The 19,245-nt window shown below is 37.6% G+C and overlaps 1 protein-coding gene and 1 pseudogene across 2 annotated transcripts; both read right to left on the bottom strand.

Moving 5' to 3' along the window:
• Window positions 1–634: 634 nt before the first annotated feature.
• On the bottom strand, window positions 635–1,543 carry LOC148917820 (uncharacterized). The gene has a single exon (XM_089050408.1). It carries the CDS (start codon window positions 1,541–1,543, stop codon window positions 635–637), a length of 909 nt encoding a protein of 302 aa, XP_088906534.1.
• Window positions 1,544–4,492: 2,949 nt separating this feature from the next.
• LOC148917819 (floral homeotic protein AGAMOUS-like) lies at window positions 4,493–12,821 on the bottom strand (annotated as a pseudogene). The gene is made up of 4 exons (XR_016126070.1): window positions 12,104–12,821; window positions 5,342–5,423; window positions 4,675–4,736; window positions 4,493–4,584 (listed from the first exon to the last, which is right to left on the bottom strand). The product of XR_016126070.1 is annotated as a floral homeotic protein AGAMOUS-like (transcript).
• Between the last annotated feature and the right edge of the window lie 6,424 nt (window positions 12,822–19,245).

Raw genomic sequence — 19,245 nt, 5'->3', positions numbered from 1 at the left:
GTATAGTCATCAATGAATAACATGAAATATCTGTTTTCTGACATTGATGCAATCTGCATAGGACCACAGATGTCAGTGTGGACTAATTCAAGTGGAAATCGAGCTCTCCAAGTAGATTCTGCAGAAATGAGTCTCTGTCGCTTTCCCACCACCTTCACAAACTGCAAAATCCTTCTCCACTAGGCAGTCCATGAACCATGTCTTGATTTGCCAGCATCCTGATGCTTTGATCATTAAGATGGCCCAGCCTTTTATGCCAAGTCTGCAAACTGTGAGTCACACTTGCTCTCGGCACCAACGAGTAGCAGGTACCATTGTGATAGAGAAACACCTATTGATAGTCATTGGAACTTTAGCTATAGGATTTTGCAGTGACCAATCATCAAAAATTGTCACCATTCCCTTTCCAAATACTAAACAATACCCATGTTCCATCATCTGACCAACACTGAGCAAGTTCTCTTCTAAACCAGGCACCAACATCACTTCTTGAATGTGTTTTCTGCCTGTCTTGGTTTCTATCACAAGTGTGCCTTTTCCTACAACTTGAACTGTCTCTCCAGTCCCCATTTTCACCTTGGAAGTTACATCCCTTCGAATATCTATCAATAGCCTTTCATCTCCAGTCATGTGGTTACTGCAACCACTGTCCACATACCAAGAATTGTTCAATTTCACATCTCACGGCATTGCATGCATAAAACAATGTTCCAGTTACTTCAGCCTGATTGGCACAATTCACCTTCTGCACAGGTTGATTTTCATGGCAATTTCTAACCATGTGACCAAACTTTCCACATCCTCTGCATTTTGGTTTTCCTTCAAACCAGCACTTGCCATAGTGCAGTTTTTCACAGTGCTTGCAAGGTGTTTTAGTTCCATCATTTGATGCATTTGGTTTGGGATTAGAATTGGACTTGTTATTCCAATTCTTCCCATTTCCCTTCCAGTTCCTCTGAGACTTGTTACCTCCAGAAGAACTTCCATTCTTAGAGCTTTTACTCTCTATGTTCAGGCTAGTAAAAGCCTTTTCTGTGGAATTTTCAGTGTGCCTATCCAACCTGAGCTCAAAGTTCTTGAGAGACGCAACCACTTCTTGAATTTCAAGAGTGTCAAGATCCTTTGAATGCTCAATCACAGAACATATAGAGTCATAAGATCTAGGCAAGCTAATAAGTAATTTCTGCACAACTCTTTCTCTTGGTAACTCTTCACCATAACTTTTCATTTGATTAATTAGATCAAATAGTTTAGCAACATAACTAGAGAATGACTCACTATCCTTCATACGAGTGTATTCAAACTCTCTACGTAAGCCTTGTAGCTTCACACTTCGTACCTGTTTATCGCCTCTAAACTCCTGCTTCAGAATATCCCATGCACCTTTTGAGGTTTCTTCATTCACTATTCTGGGAAAAATTTGGTCTAAGACTGCACCTTGGATCAGTCCAAGTGCACGAGCATCTTTCATCAAAATCTCAGCCGTTATAGACTTCTCTTCTTCAGCAGCTTTATCTTCATGAGATTTCAGAATGGTCTTCATTCGAATGCTCCAAAACTCATAGTTTTCTCCATTGAAAATCTGGTGTACGAAGCTCAGAAGAGCTTGATCCTGCCATGTTAGACATCAGACGCAAGCTAGAAAAGCTTCGTGAAATTTTGAGTGAGCTCAACGTCACCACCAAACACCAGCTCGATCTTCACAGATTCACGCCCAACAAACAATCGAACCTGGCTCTGAGGCCATGTTAGAATTCTTAGTTTGTATATGTATTTTCAGATTAGGAAGAGATGTATTTTCTGGAGATTTCAGCTAGAGAGAATGAAGAGAAATGAGGAAGGCACTGTTCTATTGAATTCTTACAATCTGCACTTACATAGTGTGTCTGAGAGAGAAATATGATTCTCTTCTAACAGAATTACAACTGTCACCCTATTAGGTGCTTACACGTGTCATACCAAATCTAAGCTAGAGAATCCACCTAGACTATGATCTAATGGTTCTCATTACATCATTTAAAATAGACAGAACAGAAAATAGAAAATGACTTCTGCCTAAGAAATCAGGCAGAACATGACTTCTGCTCTAAGAAATCAGGCAGAACAGGATTATATTTCAACACTAGCTTTGATGAATATTTAATTGGAAACTCCACTCCCATGTCTCTGGCTATTGGAGGAGGGCCCACTCAAACTCAATCTGAGTAAGACTGCCCTTTTGCATACCCAATAACCATGGTTGATGATGCCATCCAATTTCATGGTGATGTTCTAATGGGAGGTTTCTCACCTTTGGTGGACAGCGCTCAATCATTCAAGGAACAAGCAGAGTTCGGATCATATAACCAAGAGAGGACGGAATGTATTGAATCTGATGAGACTCATGCTACTCAACAAGGCCTCACTGACGACAATATTGGAGCTGCGGCAAGAAACAGGCTGTCAATTTGGTAGCGAAAACAGCCAGCCCGATAATGTCGACTTCTCGATTGATTTTGGTTGGCTCCACCACTTGATCCAGGTTGATGATGATGATGTTACTACAGCCACACCATCGGGATCACAAAGCATCCACCAGAATGATGAAGAGAGGCCTGCATATGATCCATCCTCCCAATCACTCACCACTCAGTCTGCACTTGAATTTGGGATGTCATCAGAAAATAATACTGGTGCTCAACTTAGAGTTGGTACTGAAAGTGCTCAAGTCAATGCGGCAGAGTTCCAGTGTTCACAATGAAGATATGCTCGATTTCCTGAACACTGCTACTTTTGATCAACTGGTGGACTTGTTCCAGTTTCATGATAATGATGATGATGAAGTGCAAGCTTTCACCAGAGTCATCAGTTATGGGAATAACGGGGTAGTGAGATGTGAACATGTAGATTTAGCAGTTAATTTCCATGTTTGTGAGATCAATGTAACTCTGTTTTTTGCTACATGGACAAATTTATAACCATACTATAATTCATTATAATTTTATAATTTTATTATATATAAAATTATATTAAATCATACAGTTTGTTACTTTGATACTACTTTATTACAAATATTAACAATATATTTATTCACACTTCAAATATGAATACTACTGCCGGAATTTTTTTATTTATGAAAAAATCAAAGCCCCTTATCGGATTTGAACCGATGACTTACGCCTTACCATGGCGTTACTCTACCACCTGAGTTAAAAGGGCTTGTTTGATTCAATTCCTGAATAAAGCCACTATGAGTTTAGTATATATACTTATTATAATGGATGTACATAAATATCTTATAATAAGTATAGGGTTTCATTCAGGAATGATTAATTTAAATTTAGCCAGTAAATTAAATTTAAATATAGGGTTGGGGTATACTAGTGAATATAAACGGTTTATTGGATTTGATAAATACAATGAATTGTTATATATATATACACCTAATTAGACATTTAGTCCAACCAATTAATATGCATGAGACTAATGCTTATATCCAAATATTGTGTTTGCAATTAATAGTGGAGCTACCTTCTTGCAATTAATAGTGTTTCCACAAAAGGTATGCTTGAAATTGAACAAAGCATGATGCTTGTTAATTTCATTAGCTTATTATCCTCTTTAGGAGGATCAAGTCTTTTATCCACAGCAGAAATTCTGACTCAGATTCTTCCTGCAGTGATATAAATTAGAATTTCATTTCCCAAGCTCTAGCCTTTTGTCTACCCTTAATTCTTTTTCCTAGGTGGGTACATATGCTATTGACATACATCAAGGGCAAAAAATGCTTACTGAGTTAAGTTGAGTTTATGATTAACCTCAAAATTAGGCAAAGTCTAACGGTCAAATTAAACTAACTCTTTCAGTTAACTGAACCTAAATCACTGTTAGTCAATTTCCTGTAAGGTAAATTTCATTAACAGCACAAAACTTATATGAATGATTTTGAGCAGTGTGTGCAACTTGTTGTTAGTCAACTTAGAAGCTAAAAGAACCATATTGAACATTACCTAATGACAACAAAATGGTTAAGAGAGATTTTTGTTAAAAATAGAAAGAATAATTTAAGAAAGCCTAACCAGAAATTTTAAGCTTCAATCAGTTTTCATGACAACTTTTGACCAAATTAAACTTAGCAAACAAGTGATAACTTTTAACACTAGAACACTCCTAACATGTTACATACATGCATTCAGTTGATAAAGACAAATTGATGCCGGCCTACAGTTTTCCAAATGCATATGATCATGAACCACATTTACAATAGATCAAACAAACCAGTACATGCATGTAAGTAAATTGTTTACTTGATAAGTTGGTAAACATTCATTGAGCAGTGATACTCAACAAACTACTTTTCAAATATGATGAGAAATAGTAATGCATGTAAGAGAATGCAATGTTATAAATGAGGAAGAGTCAAACAGTGGTACCCTTTTCTGCATGTACTCAATTTCGGCAGACAAGAGCTAGCTTCTTGGATCTCAAAAATCCATCATAAATATACAAGAGATACCTTGTTGGATCTGTTTCTGCTGATTCCCTTCTCTAGTTCACTCTCCAGGTTCTTCAGGTCCTTCATATTCATAAAACTCCATCATATGCCTGTCAAAGAAAAGACTGCCAATTTGAAAATCTAGGAGATGGGAAAGCTTTTGGTAACTAGGGTTGAACTTGATATCCCTTTAAGATTACCTACTTGAGTTCTGCAAATTCCCTATCTCAGCGCACAGTTTCGCAGCTTCTTGTTGGTAGTACTGAGATTTACACCCATAAATCAATGGTTAAAACATCTCATTAAAAATATATTCAAAATCAGTAAACACTGCTTTACTAGTTATGATGCATGCATTAAAAATTCATTCTTAATTAGTGCTTTACCAATTATATATGTAATATATACAATTAGTATAAATTAGGGCTCCAGTTATAAAATGTAAACCTTGACGGAGTTTCAACAAAGCAATTCCATCAACTAAAACATTAACTTCTTACCAAGCCATTCAACTAGAAGCTCTAGCTTTACCGGTATTTTTGGTTGTAATATGAATGAACAGAACAACGTTACTCAATTTATATGGCTCGCCCAAATTCCAGGATTGAAATTGGAAATGATTATGATGAGACTAAAGAGATCCAAAAATATAAAAGGAAAACAAGACTTGCCTTAGTCATGGGTTGGTTTTGTTCAAGATGTACGTACATAACTGAATTTCTAATAAGTAGTTCAATATTCACACCCTTAGAGGAGAAAGTACATGATAATGAAATCTAGAGACCAGAAAGAAGTAATCTCAATTTTAAAATCATTCCAAACTTATGAACTTTTCTGTCAAGTATCTATCATCAGGGTAAATAATACCTGAGTACTAGCTTCGGAAACAGATCCGGTATTTGTAGACTCTGCGCATGCCTTCTTGTACCTCTCAATTGTTGCTTTATCACTGTATGGTATGCAAACATAGCATTAATATACCAAAACTAGAAAGTAATAATACATAACACTATTAGTTACCACAAAAGAATGGCATCTATTGCTACATATATATACATATACACCTAATTAGACATTTAGTCCAACCAATTAATATGCATGAGACTAGTGCTCAAAGAACACCAAGTTAAATATGTACCAAATCCTCTAAGCATTGCTTAAACATATCAAATACTTAAATAATCTCCAGAAATAGTCTGAAAAGTTTTCAGATAATGCATTCAAACTCAAACGCGAAGTGTATTAAGATGAACTTTAATAGACAAAAAATTCGTTTTGGAGTTAAAATTTTCGAAAATATGACCTTGTAATTTCTTTGAATCAATATGATAGTTTGAACATAATAATAAAAAAGGCTTACCTAGAAAAGGATTGTTTCTATATCTGTGGCTTATTTCATCAAACTTTCAACAACAAGGCTTACCTCACTAGTTTCTTCCTAAAGAGAAACTACGGAATTAAAGAGCAAAATATTAAGGAAGGGAATCATTTTCAGTAAACTTTTAATGAAAGCATATAGGGGACATCTAGTTAGTGACTTTAATTACCAAGGAATAATATATAAACCATCATGATAACACTAGTTCTTCTCTAACCATAAGATATTACCATTTTCTGTTGCCTTAAGTAGTAAGGAATCCACAAGAGCAAAACAAAAGAAAACAACAACCCCAAGACCAAAACAAACAAAGGAAAAGAGGACAATAGCAAACAAAAATGCCACCCAGGAAAAAAGAAAAGAGCAACACATCACTTCACAACCGCTAACAAATCTCACCTAATAGAAGAGACAGCCCAAAACTTCACTCTATCCCACATATCAGCCATATTGGCTTTACCCCTTAAATAATAGGAGTAATTGGCTTTGCTCATCCAGAGTAATGGATTATGGATAGATGCATGCTTATATCCAAATATTGGGTTTGAAATTAATTGTGGAGGGGGTTTCCAAACACAGATAAATTTAATTTTTTTCCTGTGTTGGGAAAAAAGGAGAGACACATACAGACAGACACAGAGAGAGAAATATTCATATATAAAATTCTCTCAAAAAAATATAATCAGAATATAAAATTGAATATATTATTATGAAAACACAACCTAAGATTTCACTTTATCCTATGCCTCTGATACCTTAAAATCCTGGACCTTGCGATTGGTTGCCTGTGCCACGATGGCGCAGCTCCCCAATATTACAGGCCATAACTCTTGCCACTCAAGTTTACCTTATTACCTTATTACCCAAGGGACATTGGCCTCAAGTTTACCTTATTACCCACCTCGAGTAATTCACAAACAATTAAAAATTCTGGTTTATTTATACTCTAAACAAGTGAGAGTAAATATATTAATATAAAATTTGGTCTTTTCTGTCTGAAACTGAGAACATCAAAAGCCGTCTATTTTATTGTTTCTGCTCACTTATATCTCTCCCACACTAAAAACTTGCACAAATGTATGAAATATCTATGCAAGATCTTGAGCAAATGCAAAGCCAATTCTCCAATGCTCAGCGGTGACATATTCATGATGACCGCTTGAGCTATGATCTCATATATACTCTCTTTCACTTCAAGAGCAATAATTTGGAAAAATAATTCATAAAAGAATTTACCTTTGTGATAAAACCCAGGTAGGAAACCAGAAAGGTTAAAATTTAAGGGTTACCCGTAAAAGATTTTGGACAAATTGATTACCCAATGTAGTTCCTAATGAACCCTAATTTGGTTACGTGGAATATTCCAGGAAAAGAAAGTGATATTTGGGAAATTTTAGAGGGGTTAGGGGAAAACTCTTCTGGGTATGAGTGGTTGTGACCTGATTTGGGTGTACAAGGGAGATTGTAAGGTATTTCAAGCAAAACCCATCTGGGTGTATTGGAACCCTAATATGTGCTTTTTTTCAGAGGTGGTCTTGTCATTTTTATTTTATATATTGAATTCTACTTTTACTTTCCTGATGTCTATAACTGACGAAGTGTCAAGGAGATTGGAGGTTGGGTTAATGAGAGCATGACAGCTTGTGTGTTGTAGGCCTTCTTAGCCTCATAGATGACATAGAGTCATGCAGAGAAAGAAAGAGGAGAGAGAGAGAGAGGGGAAACAGAAAATTAACAACTATGGAGGGAGGTAAGGAGATGATTTCAGAGGCCTGCATACATTCCCAAAACCACTACTTATGGCTCTTTACATCCATGATATGCTTCTTTTCCTATCTATTAGACCAGATCTATGTTTGCACCAAACCAAGAGCTAAGAAAATGATCATAAACAGAAAAAAGCAAAAAAAACAAAAAAAACAAAAAAAAAAAGAATACTCATTAAAAGCACACACAAGGAAAAAACACAAGAGATAAGAAAGAAAGACAGGTGAATCTTATAATTAAGTTAGAGAGATAGAGAGAGAAAGAACTCAATCTCAACTCAACTGAGTACCATTACAATGATTACGTTTAAATCCACCCAAAGATATGTTGGAAAAAATAGGGTATAAATTGCTATAAAATAAACAAAATAAATACTGCACATAAAACAGATTTTTACAAAATGAGAATTGAATTAGAAGAACCTTAATTGAGTCGAGACAAGTATTGGACACTCTGACCTTAGGACGAATTACGCCCCACACTGGTGCTTATGGTTCACTAGCGTTCGCCTCCCAGGATACAACGACTCTCCTCCTTGTGAAAGAAGCACTGCAATTCACAATGAACTTTAAACCAAATTATGCAGGAACCTCTCTTTATGAAAGCTCTAATGCTCTCTATATATGAAAGTCTGTATGTAGAGAATTGATTGAATGAATAAAACTGCATGAGGATTGCTCTATTTATAGATGATGAAATACCCCTTCCTCAAAAGAAACTAACAGAAGGCTATAACTTTCTATGAATTCAACTTTGAATTGTATATAAGACAGAAGGAAAAGCAAACCAACTAAAAAGGGAAAATGTAACACCCCGACCCCAAATTTAACCCATATTTTAATTTATTTAAGTTGAGAAATTACCCGTGGGATAGGGGTATTTTAGTCATTTTCTTATCCAGAAGGAATTTGAGAATTCCGGTTGTACCATTGCGTAGAGCACGGTGAAATGAGTCCGTAGACATGTAATGGGCTCGAATTGGAGTTCTAACGAGAGAGATATAATCAAATGAAGCTCAGTGGCATAGTCGTAAATATTTGGAAAATGAATTTTTGGTTAAAAGACGGAATTGCCCCCGTCTCTCTCTCTCTCTCTCTCTCTCTCTCTCTCTCTCTCTCTCTCTCTCTCTCTCTCTCTCTCTCTCTCTCTCTCTCTCTACGCGACAATGCCACGCTTTGGTCGGCCGTGCTCTCGTCAAGCCACCAAACTTGAGGCCGGTACCAAAATGACCGGGCCGCCGTCCTCTTCCTACCCCAGCCAGGTCTCGCCACCAGCCGCCGGGATTTCGCGGAAAATCAAGAAAACAGCTCGGTTTCGCCGAAACTTCACCGGCTCGATCTCCTCCTCCGCCACCGTTTCTGGTGATTGAGGTATGGATTCCTACCTATTTTTCATGATTTAGCTGATGGTTGGGTAGGATTGCATCAATTTTGAGTGTAGATCATCCGATTTTCAATTTAGGTTTCGACCGGTTTTGCGATCGCGATTCTGGCCACTTCCGGTTAGTTTTTAGGGTATGCCCAAGAATAAAAGTGACTCCAAATTAGGTGTATTACCTAGGGTAGGAGTCTTGGCTCTCGATTTGGAAGTTTTTCGGCGATGCGATATCGCTTTGAACACCCACGCGCTGCCGGCGCGTGTGGCGCGGCACCGTAGCCGAGGGCATTTTGTCCCACGTGATCCTCTCGATGTCACGAGCGCGTAGGTGTGCTCGGATCTCATTTTGGATACCGTTAGAGTTCCGAACGGATATCGCATATTGCGTATTTTCTGGGTTCGCTAGGTTTGGACCGTTGGATGGTCCGGAAGTTATAATATGTTGATCTAGGTATTACCAAGATCGTATAGGATTCGACGGACCGTAAAATGGACTCCCGGATACTCCGGAAATGCCAACCCTAGGGTTAGGGTTTTAGTAACCGTCCGATCGTGCGATCGTGAGCGATCCGACCGTCCAATCTGGACCAAACTTGCAGGACGTGTGTCCTAGACCTTGTAGAACCTATAGGAACTGTCAGATCGGAATTTGGAGGTTGTGGGCCCCGCGGACCTGTTTGACCAAGTTTGGATAGTTTGACCCTGGGTTGACTGCTAGACTTTTGTTGTAGTTCTACCATCCCAGGAGGGTTATAATGACCTTAGTGACAGGTCTTGAGCATTGTTGAGTTAAATGGTTTATATGCGAATTTAGAATACTATTATATGATTTAAATTGCGAAATTATCAGATGCTATACCAGGGTTGAGGTTTATATAGGAGTAGAAATTATATATTATATATTTAATTATGTGGATGTATAAAGGTAATAAAGCGATCGAATGTTAGCTTACAGTGCTATACGCACTACCCCACATACTCCCCCATATTGTGATCATGTTGAGGCCTTTAAACCCGTGTGGCTGGTGAGAATGTAGGCAGGCCAAAGTGAACAGTATGATGGCTGGTGAGAATGTAGCCAGCCCAGTGAGGTCGCACGCGCCTTTGGATTAGTCGACGTGTTGAGGACCCCATACGTGGCGGGTGCGTCCCGACGATAAGGGAGATATGATTGTGTGAGGGCTGGTGAGAATGTAGCCAGGCTCGGTGTGAGGTCGCACGATCTTTGGATTAGCGGCGTGTTGGCAGACCCCATACGTGGTCGGTGCGTCCCGGACGTATGAGGGGAGATATGATTGTGTGAGGGCTGGTGAGAATGTAGCCAGCACGGTGTGAGGTCGCACGCGTATTTGGATTAGTCGACGTGTTGACAGACCCCAAAGCGTGGCGAGTGCATTCCGACATATGAGGAGATATGATTGTGTGAGGGCTGGTGAGAATGTAGTCAGGCCCAGGTGTGAGGTCGCACGCGTCTTTGGATTAGCCGGCGTGTTGACAGACCCCATAAGTGGCCGGGTGCGTCCGGCGTATGAGGGGAGATATGATTGTGTGAGGGCTGGTGAGAATGTAGCCGAGGCCCAATGTGAGGTCGCACGCGTCTTTGGATTAGCCGGCGTGTTGGCGGACCTCACGTGGCCGGGTGCGCCCGACGTATGAGGAGATATGATTGTGTGAGGGCTGGTGAGAATGTAGTCGCCTAGTGTGAGGTCGCACGCGCGTCTTTGGATTAGCCGGCGTTGTTGCACCCCACGTGGCCCGGGTGCGTCCCGGACGTATGAGGGGAGATATGATTGTGTGAGGACTGGTGAGAATGTAGCGGGCCCGGTGTGAGGTCGCACGCGCCTTTGGATTAGCCGGCGTGTTGCGGACCCCATACGTGGCGGGTGCGTCCCGGACGAATGAGGAGATGTGATTGTGTGAGGGTGGTGAGAATGTAGCTGTGCCCCAGGAGTCTCACGCGTCTTTGGATTAGCCGGCGTGTTGACAGACCCCATACGAGGCCGGGTGCGTCCCATCGTATGAGGGGATTATGTGATATGTTGATGAGTTCTCACATGTCGTAGGTTTATCCGGCATGCGGATAGGTCCCATACGTAACTTTGGATGTTTCGGCGTATGGGGAGATATTGTGATTGTATTTGGTGAGTGGTGATGAATAGATCATAGAATGTATGAATTTGTATGGCTGTTATGGTTTATTTGATATTAGGAGCCAGGATAGATATGAAAGAGCTACGTGTGGCTTGATCCCTTAGTAGGGTACGTAGGCAGCCTGAAGTTACTAGGTGCAGCCACAGATTAGACTCCACTTAGGTGGTCTTATTAAGATTGGTTTGGACCTCGTTGTTGGTCCCAAAACTTGGTTGAATTGAGGCTCGTCCTGTGGACTAAGTGAATGTAAGTGTACATAAATAGATTTCGAATTTATTATATGCATGTTGAATGCATTAAGTTATTTTAAAATTATTATTGGGCAGTTCTGCTAGAATCATTTGAAGGCCGGAGGCCATTTATGTAATTGCATGAGATTATATTGTGCTTGCTGCCGGTTGGGTTATAAAATGTGTTGTATGCAGGTGGAAATTTTGGGAAAATGTTCAATTTATAGGAGACTCACGAAATTTCGCAGAAAGTCTCGTGCCCTTAATCCTCTCTGGTAAAGCGAGGACATAGATTTAAGGAGTGAACCCGGCGTAAGTGTGATACCGGGATCTCCGCAGGGTTCGTCTCGGGTTCCGGAAAATTCGGGACAAAACACTTAAAAATTGATTGCTGTTTGTTTGCAGCGTTAATATCAATGTTAATTAAAGAAAATCAACTCAATACAATAATCAACTAACTAAAACTCAAGTCATCAATGCTGCAAGGTACTTGTGATACAGACAAAAAATCGTACTTTAAAAACTCAGGTCAATAATGCAATAAGGCTGACATACCGTACGCAACAAATTTATACTGTTTTGCACCTCTTCATCTAAATGCATAAACAGAAACTAATACATATAGCAATTAACACAGATTCTACTGCAGAAGCAAAAATCTTGAACACAGAAACACCAACAAATTTTGCAAAGAAATTTTTTTAAAGAGGAACTTAAAAGCAATACCTGTTGTTGGCATACTCATAAAGAGAAGACTATGAGGGCAACCTCTGCATCACAGAGTAGAGAGAGTTCATAGGCCTTCTTGAGCAACCCATTGCGCCTTTTGCAGAAGGTGACTTGACGGTTTGTTGTGTTTTCGATCCGCTTGACCTCGATCTTTCCCCAACCCAATTTTCTTTGGGGAGAGTCCAGAGACATTGATTTGTTTTCATAGGCCATAGTTGCATGCTGAATCAAGCACAAAGAGATCAATCAAGGAGCTAATTAATTACTTAAGACCCAGTACTTGAGTTACTCTCTATCTGCTTGATCATGAACAAAAAAGTTGAAGCAAGAAACATATGAAATGAAAACTTGGTGCAATACTACTAGTCTACTACTACAACAACAACTAGCTAGCTAGTTAAGCTCATGGATGATGATAATTAAGGACAGAAACAGAGGTTTCTACCCTTTGGGTTTTCTTAGCTCTTTTTCTTTCTCACAAATCTAGACAAGGAGATATGCAGAAAATGGAAGCGAGGTGAGCTGCGAGGTGGGTATTTATAAGGAGATTCCAAAAAAAAATATGTATGCATTGGAGGTGGAGATGAAGCAAAAGAGATGCTAAATGGGAAATGGGAATCACTCATTTGTTGATTCAGACTCTATCAACCATTCATTTTATTAATTATTTAATTATCAAATGTATTTTCTTACCTGTGAAAGACGAGAGAGAGGGAGAGAGAGAGAGAGATGTGGTGAATGAGGAAACTTTTTTCCCATTTATTTTGTTTTTTATTTTTATTTTCTCTAACTTTTTATATTACTTTTACTTATGAAGTATTGGTTTTTATTTATTTAATGACATGAAGAATTGTTATTTTTAATGTAAAGCATATAGGTCGACTCTCACTACTGTTGGGTATAACTTTATCTTTCTTTCTTTTTTGGGTAAATACTACTAGATGTCCCCACATTTGAAGGCTGGGATTAATCCCTGCTCGAGGATCACTTGTCCCTGACTACAAAGTGCTTCCAACGAATTTCAAAGCCCTATCAACAGATATAACTTTATCTTTTATTTGTTATTATTTCTAATAACTCTTTGAAGAGGTATTTAGTTATAACTCTGTGATATAAATAAACTCTACATTATTTAATTTGTATAAACAAACTCAAAAAAGACAACTTGTCATGTTGAATTTAATTTTGATTATTAAATTACTTTGATACCTTGTTGAGTGTTTTGGGTTTTTTTTATGAGATTATAGGGTTTGACTTGTTTTAAGAAATCGATGGCAATTTTGTACTTTGTAGAATGTTCGAAACCTCTTTGTTATGTTGTAAATGATTTTTTAGTGTATTTCCAAAGTCCATTTCATATAGAGTTTTTTTTAATAATTTGAGCCCCTATACTAGGCATAATAAACTCCCTTATTTTAATTAGTTTCTGAATATGAAATGCTTAATATATGGCATGCTTAATCTATGCTTAATATAGAACTTTATCAAAACGTTCCAATACACACTTTTATCTCATTTCTTCATGTGGATTTTTGTTCTCATAGAGTCTAAAAGTCATTATGAGATTGAGTTGGTCGTCTATTGGATCAAAGGAGATCATGAGTCCAAATTCCATTGAAAAGCCAGAGACTTGTACGTTGATTTGAATCAAGAATTGGGAAATTAAGAATGATTGTACTGTGTTTTCTTGTAGTTTTGGGGTTATTAATTCAATCAATTAGTAATTCCAGAGCGGTTAAGCAAATTATTAAATTGAACCTTGATATATGCCATCATTCTCGACACTACAAGAGGACCTTGCCGTGTAAAATGATATGCCTCATTTTGACAGATCATACATCGAGACGTATAGGGTTGGAATGATGTAAGTTTTGGCAAGCTCTGCCATATTTTCGTAGAAAACCACGACTTGATTTTCAAATTGGAAGAGGAAGATGATTCAATGACACAAAGATTTTCCAATAGAAAATACGAGTGAAAATGACTAATACACGTATAACACTAAGAGGACGAGATAATGTTTGAGAAATTATTATATGTGATCGTAACATGACGTGATGACATTCTAATGTGATGTTACTAATTTGCCAAAAGATTATGTGTAATGTTAATACTTGTTTTAAAATCAATAAGGTAAACTTTTGGTATGTTTTCTTTTGTCTCTTGTACATATTTTACTGTATGGTGATGCCATATATATATCATCAACCTTTATTGAAACATCAATATCATCCCCAACCAAATGCCATGATTCGATTATATGTATATATCATATAATTTTTCTTCTTCCTCTGTAGATATCATGTGCATGAACTTTCTCAAAACCATAGAGACTGGTAAAAATGACACTAGTATATATATATCCCTTTGTTGACATTGTCCTACGAAAAGGGATACTATAGACAGCTTATATATGAACATATTCTTCTATTGCGAAAACAAATTTCAACAGAAAGGAAAACAAAAGTGAATTTGGTGTTATTAAATTCCCAAATTTAGTTTGATAGAACACTAGGAATTTCCTAACGGCTCAAACACATTCTTATTACTTTTCATTATATACTAGCTATATGTTTCACGAAATATATATTCTCTGGAAAGGGACCACAAAAAAGCAACAATACATTTTGTTGAGAGGTGCCATTGAAGGTGCGTGTCTTCAATGCAAGACCTAAGACCATAAAATAAACCTCCATTGCAGTAGTCACCTTCTTTATTCATTGCTTTGCAGGCTTTTGTTTTTGGCTTTCGTGATTTCTTAGTTGTGAACTAATTACTACTAATTCTAATTAAGCTTCTAGAAATACATACATATAACTTACAAGAGCGTTCAACCGCTAACCAGTTCTTGATAAATAAATGAAAAACCGCTTATCAGTTAGACTAAGAGAGAACTATAATTCATATGCTCATCTTAAAGTTGAAAGTCCTAATTAAAATAATAAATATAAACAAAAATTATTTGGTCCCATGAATTTCTACATAATTACGGTTGGTTTGTACAACTTTAAGTGACTCATTTAGTATAGAATGAGTCACTCTTTCAAAAGCTTACAAAAATTGGTTATAAAAACGGATCTCTAGATACCAAGTGTATTTGGATGGTGAGAACCCTCTCCTGCTATATGGCAGCTAGCAATGTTCAATGTATGTGATACTATTGACCTTAGGAACAATTAGCCGTGGGAGAAAAGGCGACCTTTCTATGCTTTGTTTTCTAGTCTTGCAAGGGTTGTAGTTGTAGAATGCTTTTAATTTGATACATATCCACCAAATTTCTGATAAATCACTACTACAAAAAGTGAAAAAGACGACCAGAAAAAAAAACGACAGTTTAAGGGAAAACCGTCGTTGTGTTTGAAAAGACGACAGTTTTATAAAACCGTCATGTAAGAATAACTTAAACACATAAAAAATGGAGATTCCAATGGTTGTTTTTAAAAAACGACACACCTAATTAAAAAAGCGACGTCTTATTGAAAAAAGTTGTCCTCAGAGTAAACTCTGAGCTCAAAAACAACGGCAGAAGGTATGAATAGACCGACATAGAAAGTAAAGACGACAGTGTAAAAAAAAAGCCGCCGTTTTTACTCCGTAATTAACACGACCAAGTTTTCGTATATGGTGACGTATAATTTCCAACAAATCCACGTCGGTATATTACAAAATACCGTTGTATTAAATAAATGTATAACGACGGCAAAGATAAATTTATCGACTTATTTATTGTATAGTACTACGACGATATCTTTAACTCTAACCACGTTGGGTTGTTCAATTAACGACGTATAATAAAATTTACCGTCGTATTTATTCACTTTATACGTCTACCATTATATCTAAACCGTCGTCTTAATTATATTATTTTTTACTATTTATTTCTTGGATTTTGGTATCCTACGACGGTAGACCAACTTAATGACAAGAATTATGAATAACCACGACAGTTTATATAGAAAACCGCCAACAGAATCATATTTTTCTGAGATCCCAAGAGATACGTCGTGAAGTTAAATTACCGTCGTATTTATTCACTTTATACGTCTTACCTTATATTTAAATCGTCGTCTTAGTAGGAATTTTTTAAACTATTTATTTCTTGGATTTTGTTATCCTATGTCGGTAATCAACTTAATGACAATAATTGAGAATAATCACGACGGTTTATATAGAAAACCGTCGACAGAATCAGATTTTTTTGAGATCCCAAGGGTTACGAAATCTTACCATATGAAACTCTGTTCCTCATCATAATCGGACCACAGAAAGACAATATTTTAGAGGTTGATGATGTATGTGTATTTGTGTCTTTGAGATACACAAAGGCACATATACATCAACATCCAAAAATTTGCCTCTAAAATTTGACGACGGCACCCTCAGATTTGCATTCGGAGAGACAATTTTTTGGAAGTTCATGATGTGTGTGCGTTTGTGTATCTATACACAAACGCACACACACATCAACATCTAAACAATTGCCTCCTAAGAGGTGAGACAGAGCCAAGGGAAAGAAGAAGTTGGAACCCTAATTGAAAACTAAAACTGAAAGAACTCATGAAAAAAAAACTCTATTTATAAAAAATAAAAATAAAAAAATTCAAATCCACATCAGTTATATTACACCTAATGCCGTTTAAAAAAACAAATATACGTCGGTCCTTACCAACCCTTTAGACATATAAAATAATTACCACGTCGGTTCTGTTATTTTCACGACGTAGGAAAGACATATTAGGACGGTTTTTAAGAAACACCACAACGCAAAACAAATAAAATGTGTCGTCTTAATCTCAGAACGATAAACCAATGACAAAATCTATTAAATAACTGACGTAGAAAGTAAAGACGTCGGTAATGATTAACTTACCGACTTATTACTTAAAATATACTACGACGACATCTGTAACGATACCAACGCATAAGGTAAACTAACCACGTCGGAAAAGTCTATGTCGTGTAATATAATTTACTAGGGCGGATATTATATATCTAACGCCGTGTAAAAGAGTTTACTAGGGCGGTTATAATTAATAGCGTCGTGTTATGAAACGTTTCGTTAATATTTGTAGGGGCTTTTTTTCTTCCGGCAGCTACTACGGGCCTGACTGCCGTAAAGGGCAAAATAGAAGAAATTGCCCCTTGAGCCTGAGTTCAAAAATTAAGCCCCAAAATACCTCGAAAAGGCAGTAGAGCCTTAGGAAGTATTTTGGTTATCTTCACCAACCAAAATAATGGCAGCTTACAGGTAATTTCTTCATGCTTACAGATAAACTTTTGAGTTCGGCATGAGGGGCTTGTGGCATGGGAGCAAAATTAGCATGAGTTGAGCACCAAAAAGGAAATATGGCTTCCTAGGGAGAAAAGAGACTGTTTAAGGTGAGGAAGAAGAGGTTTTCAAGCATATGTGGCTAGGAAGAGAAAAGGGAAGAACTATGTTCTTCTGGCAGCTTATCAGAAGAAGAAAATGGAGGAAGATGAACAGTGCACGAAATTGCTGGTTTTTGCAAGTATGAGAGGAAGCTTGCTCTCTAGTTGTGGATGATTTTTGTTGGGTAGAAGAGGCCCTAATTTATAGCCGCTGGAAGCTGATATTTTCCAAGAAAACCTAATGGCTTCTACCCATTTTGGCTAAGCTTTTCCTTCCTTTCTCCCTTCATCTCTTCAATCATCCCTTTTTGGTGAAATCCACTCTACCCATTTGCATAAAATCAGGGATTTTTTGGGAGCTCAAAGCCCCCTTTCTTGCGGCTGTTTCAGACTTCTATTTTCAGCCATCTTTCTTCCTTCTTTTCTCTCCTTTTCCAAGGCTAGGTCTGATGAGGGAAGGAATGGGTATGCATGCTAGTTCAAATGGTGATCTGCGCTCCAATATCCCTTGGTCATTTGGAAGTTTTTGCTTGAAACTTGTTTCTCCCATGTGCTGGAGCTTTCCAGCAGCTTTCACACATGAATATTTTGGCTTTCAACGTGGGTTTTGTTTTCAGCTAGGTGCTGAAGATTTGCAGATATATTTTTTTGGGTTGCTTGGGCCTTCTATGACAATAAATTGGTTTATCAAGTACATGGGCTAACTTCATCAAGTATTGGGCTAGTTTGGTTGAAGTGATGGGCTATTTTGGTTGGAGTAATGGGCTATTTTGGTTGGGCTACTTTCTCTTTTGTGCTCACCCACATGTTTGGGCCTAAGAAATGGGTTTGGGTTCCGAGGCTCCCAAGTAACCTGGAACCTCCACTTCTTGGTCCATCAATGGGCCTCATGACAATTTATTACCATCCATACCCCGGGTATTTGAGTGGCTTGGGGCCCACTTAAGCTTGTGGCGTGATTAGGTGGGGAATGATAATTCCTTGCTTAGCGTGGTGTGTCGTTTGGCGTGGCATGTGTGCAAGCGCATATGATGAACTTTCGCATGCCCAAATCGGGTTTCTTCTTGGTAAAGCATCGCATTGGGCCGAAAATTTATTTGGGCCGAACTGTGAATATTTTGGGCCTCAACAATATTTTAAACTTTTTGCCTTTCCTAACCTACACTTATACTGTTTCCAAACCCGAGAAAAAATTTCACGTTGTCCTCATTTTTACTTCCCAAAGCGCCGTGTCTGAATCTCATCGACTTCATCTCCTCTTCGTCTTCGTCCTTGAATTTTTATTTTTTTTCCCCGTTTTGCAACTCCAAGCAAAAACTTTCATTGCAAGCAAAAGGTAAGCATTTCTCATCTTTGTTCCTGTTTTGCATATGCATATAATCCGTTTTGCATTTCTCATCTTTGCTCCTGTTCATGCGAAAATCATTTTACTTTTTAGATAAAATCTATTGACCACGATGATAAAATCTACTATGTTTTTGTGTGTTTGAAGTAGTAAACCAAACGGTCTTGGAACAGTTTATGAATTTCATATTAATAAGACAACGGTATTTTATAACTAACGTCGTTGTAATTGAAAACCACGACGTTTGTTGAAAAATATATTTACTTTTTTCCCTCTTGAAAATCAATTTAAGTTTTTAAGTTTTTCCAAATATAAAGACAAGAAGCAAAAGGCCTGGAAACACTGCTATAGACGACGATATTTTATATTTTACGTCGTTTGTAATTTAAAACCACAATGTATTCTTGCCCCGTCGTGAATATTA

Source organism: Prunus mume, linkage group LG4 (genome assembly GCF_029339155.1).
Source record: "Prunus mume cultivar Tortuosa linkage group LG4, ASM2933915v1, whole genome shotgun sequence".
Classification (NCBI taxonomy): domain Eukaryota; kingdom Viridiplantae; phylum Streptophyta; class Magnoliopsida; order Rosales; family Rosaceae; genus Prunus; species Prunus mume.
Note: the sequence above shows the minus strand (reverse complement) of the source record. Positions and strands in the feature narration are given on the sequence as shown.

What these genes read in the sequence shown, in the direction of transcription:
- LOC148917820 (XM_089050408.1), bottom strand. Translation starts at nt 1,543, where the DNA reads ATGAAGACCATTCTGAAATCTCATGAAGATAAAGCTGCTGAAGAAGAG.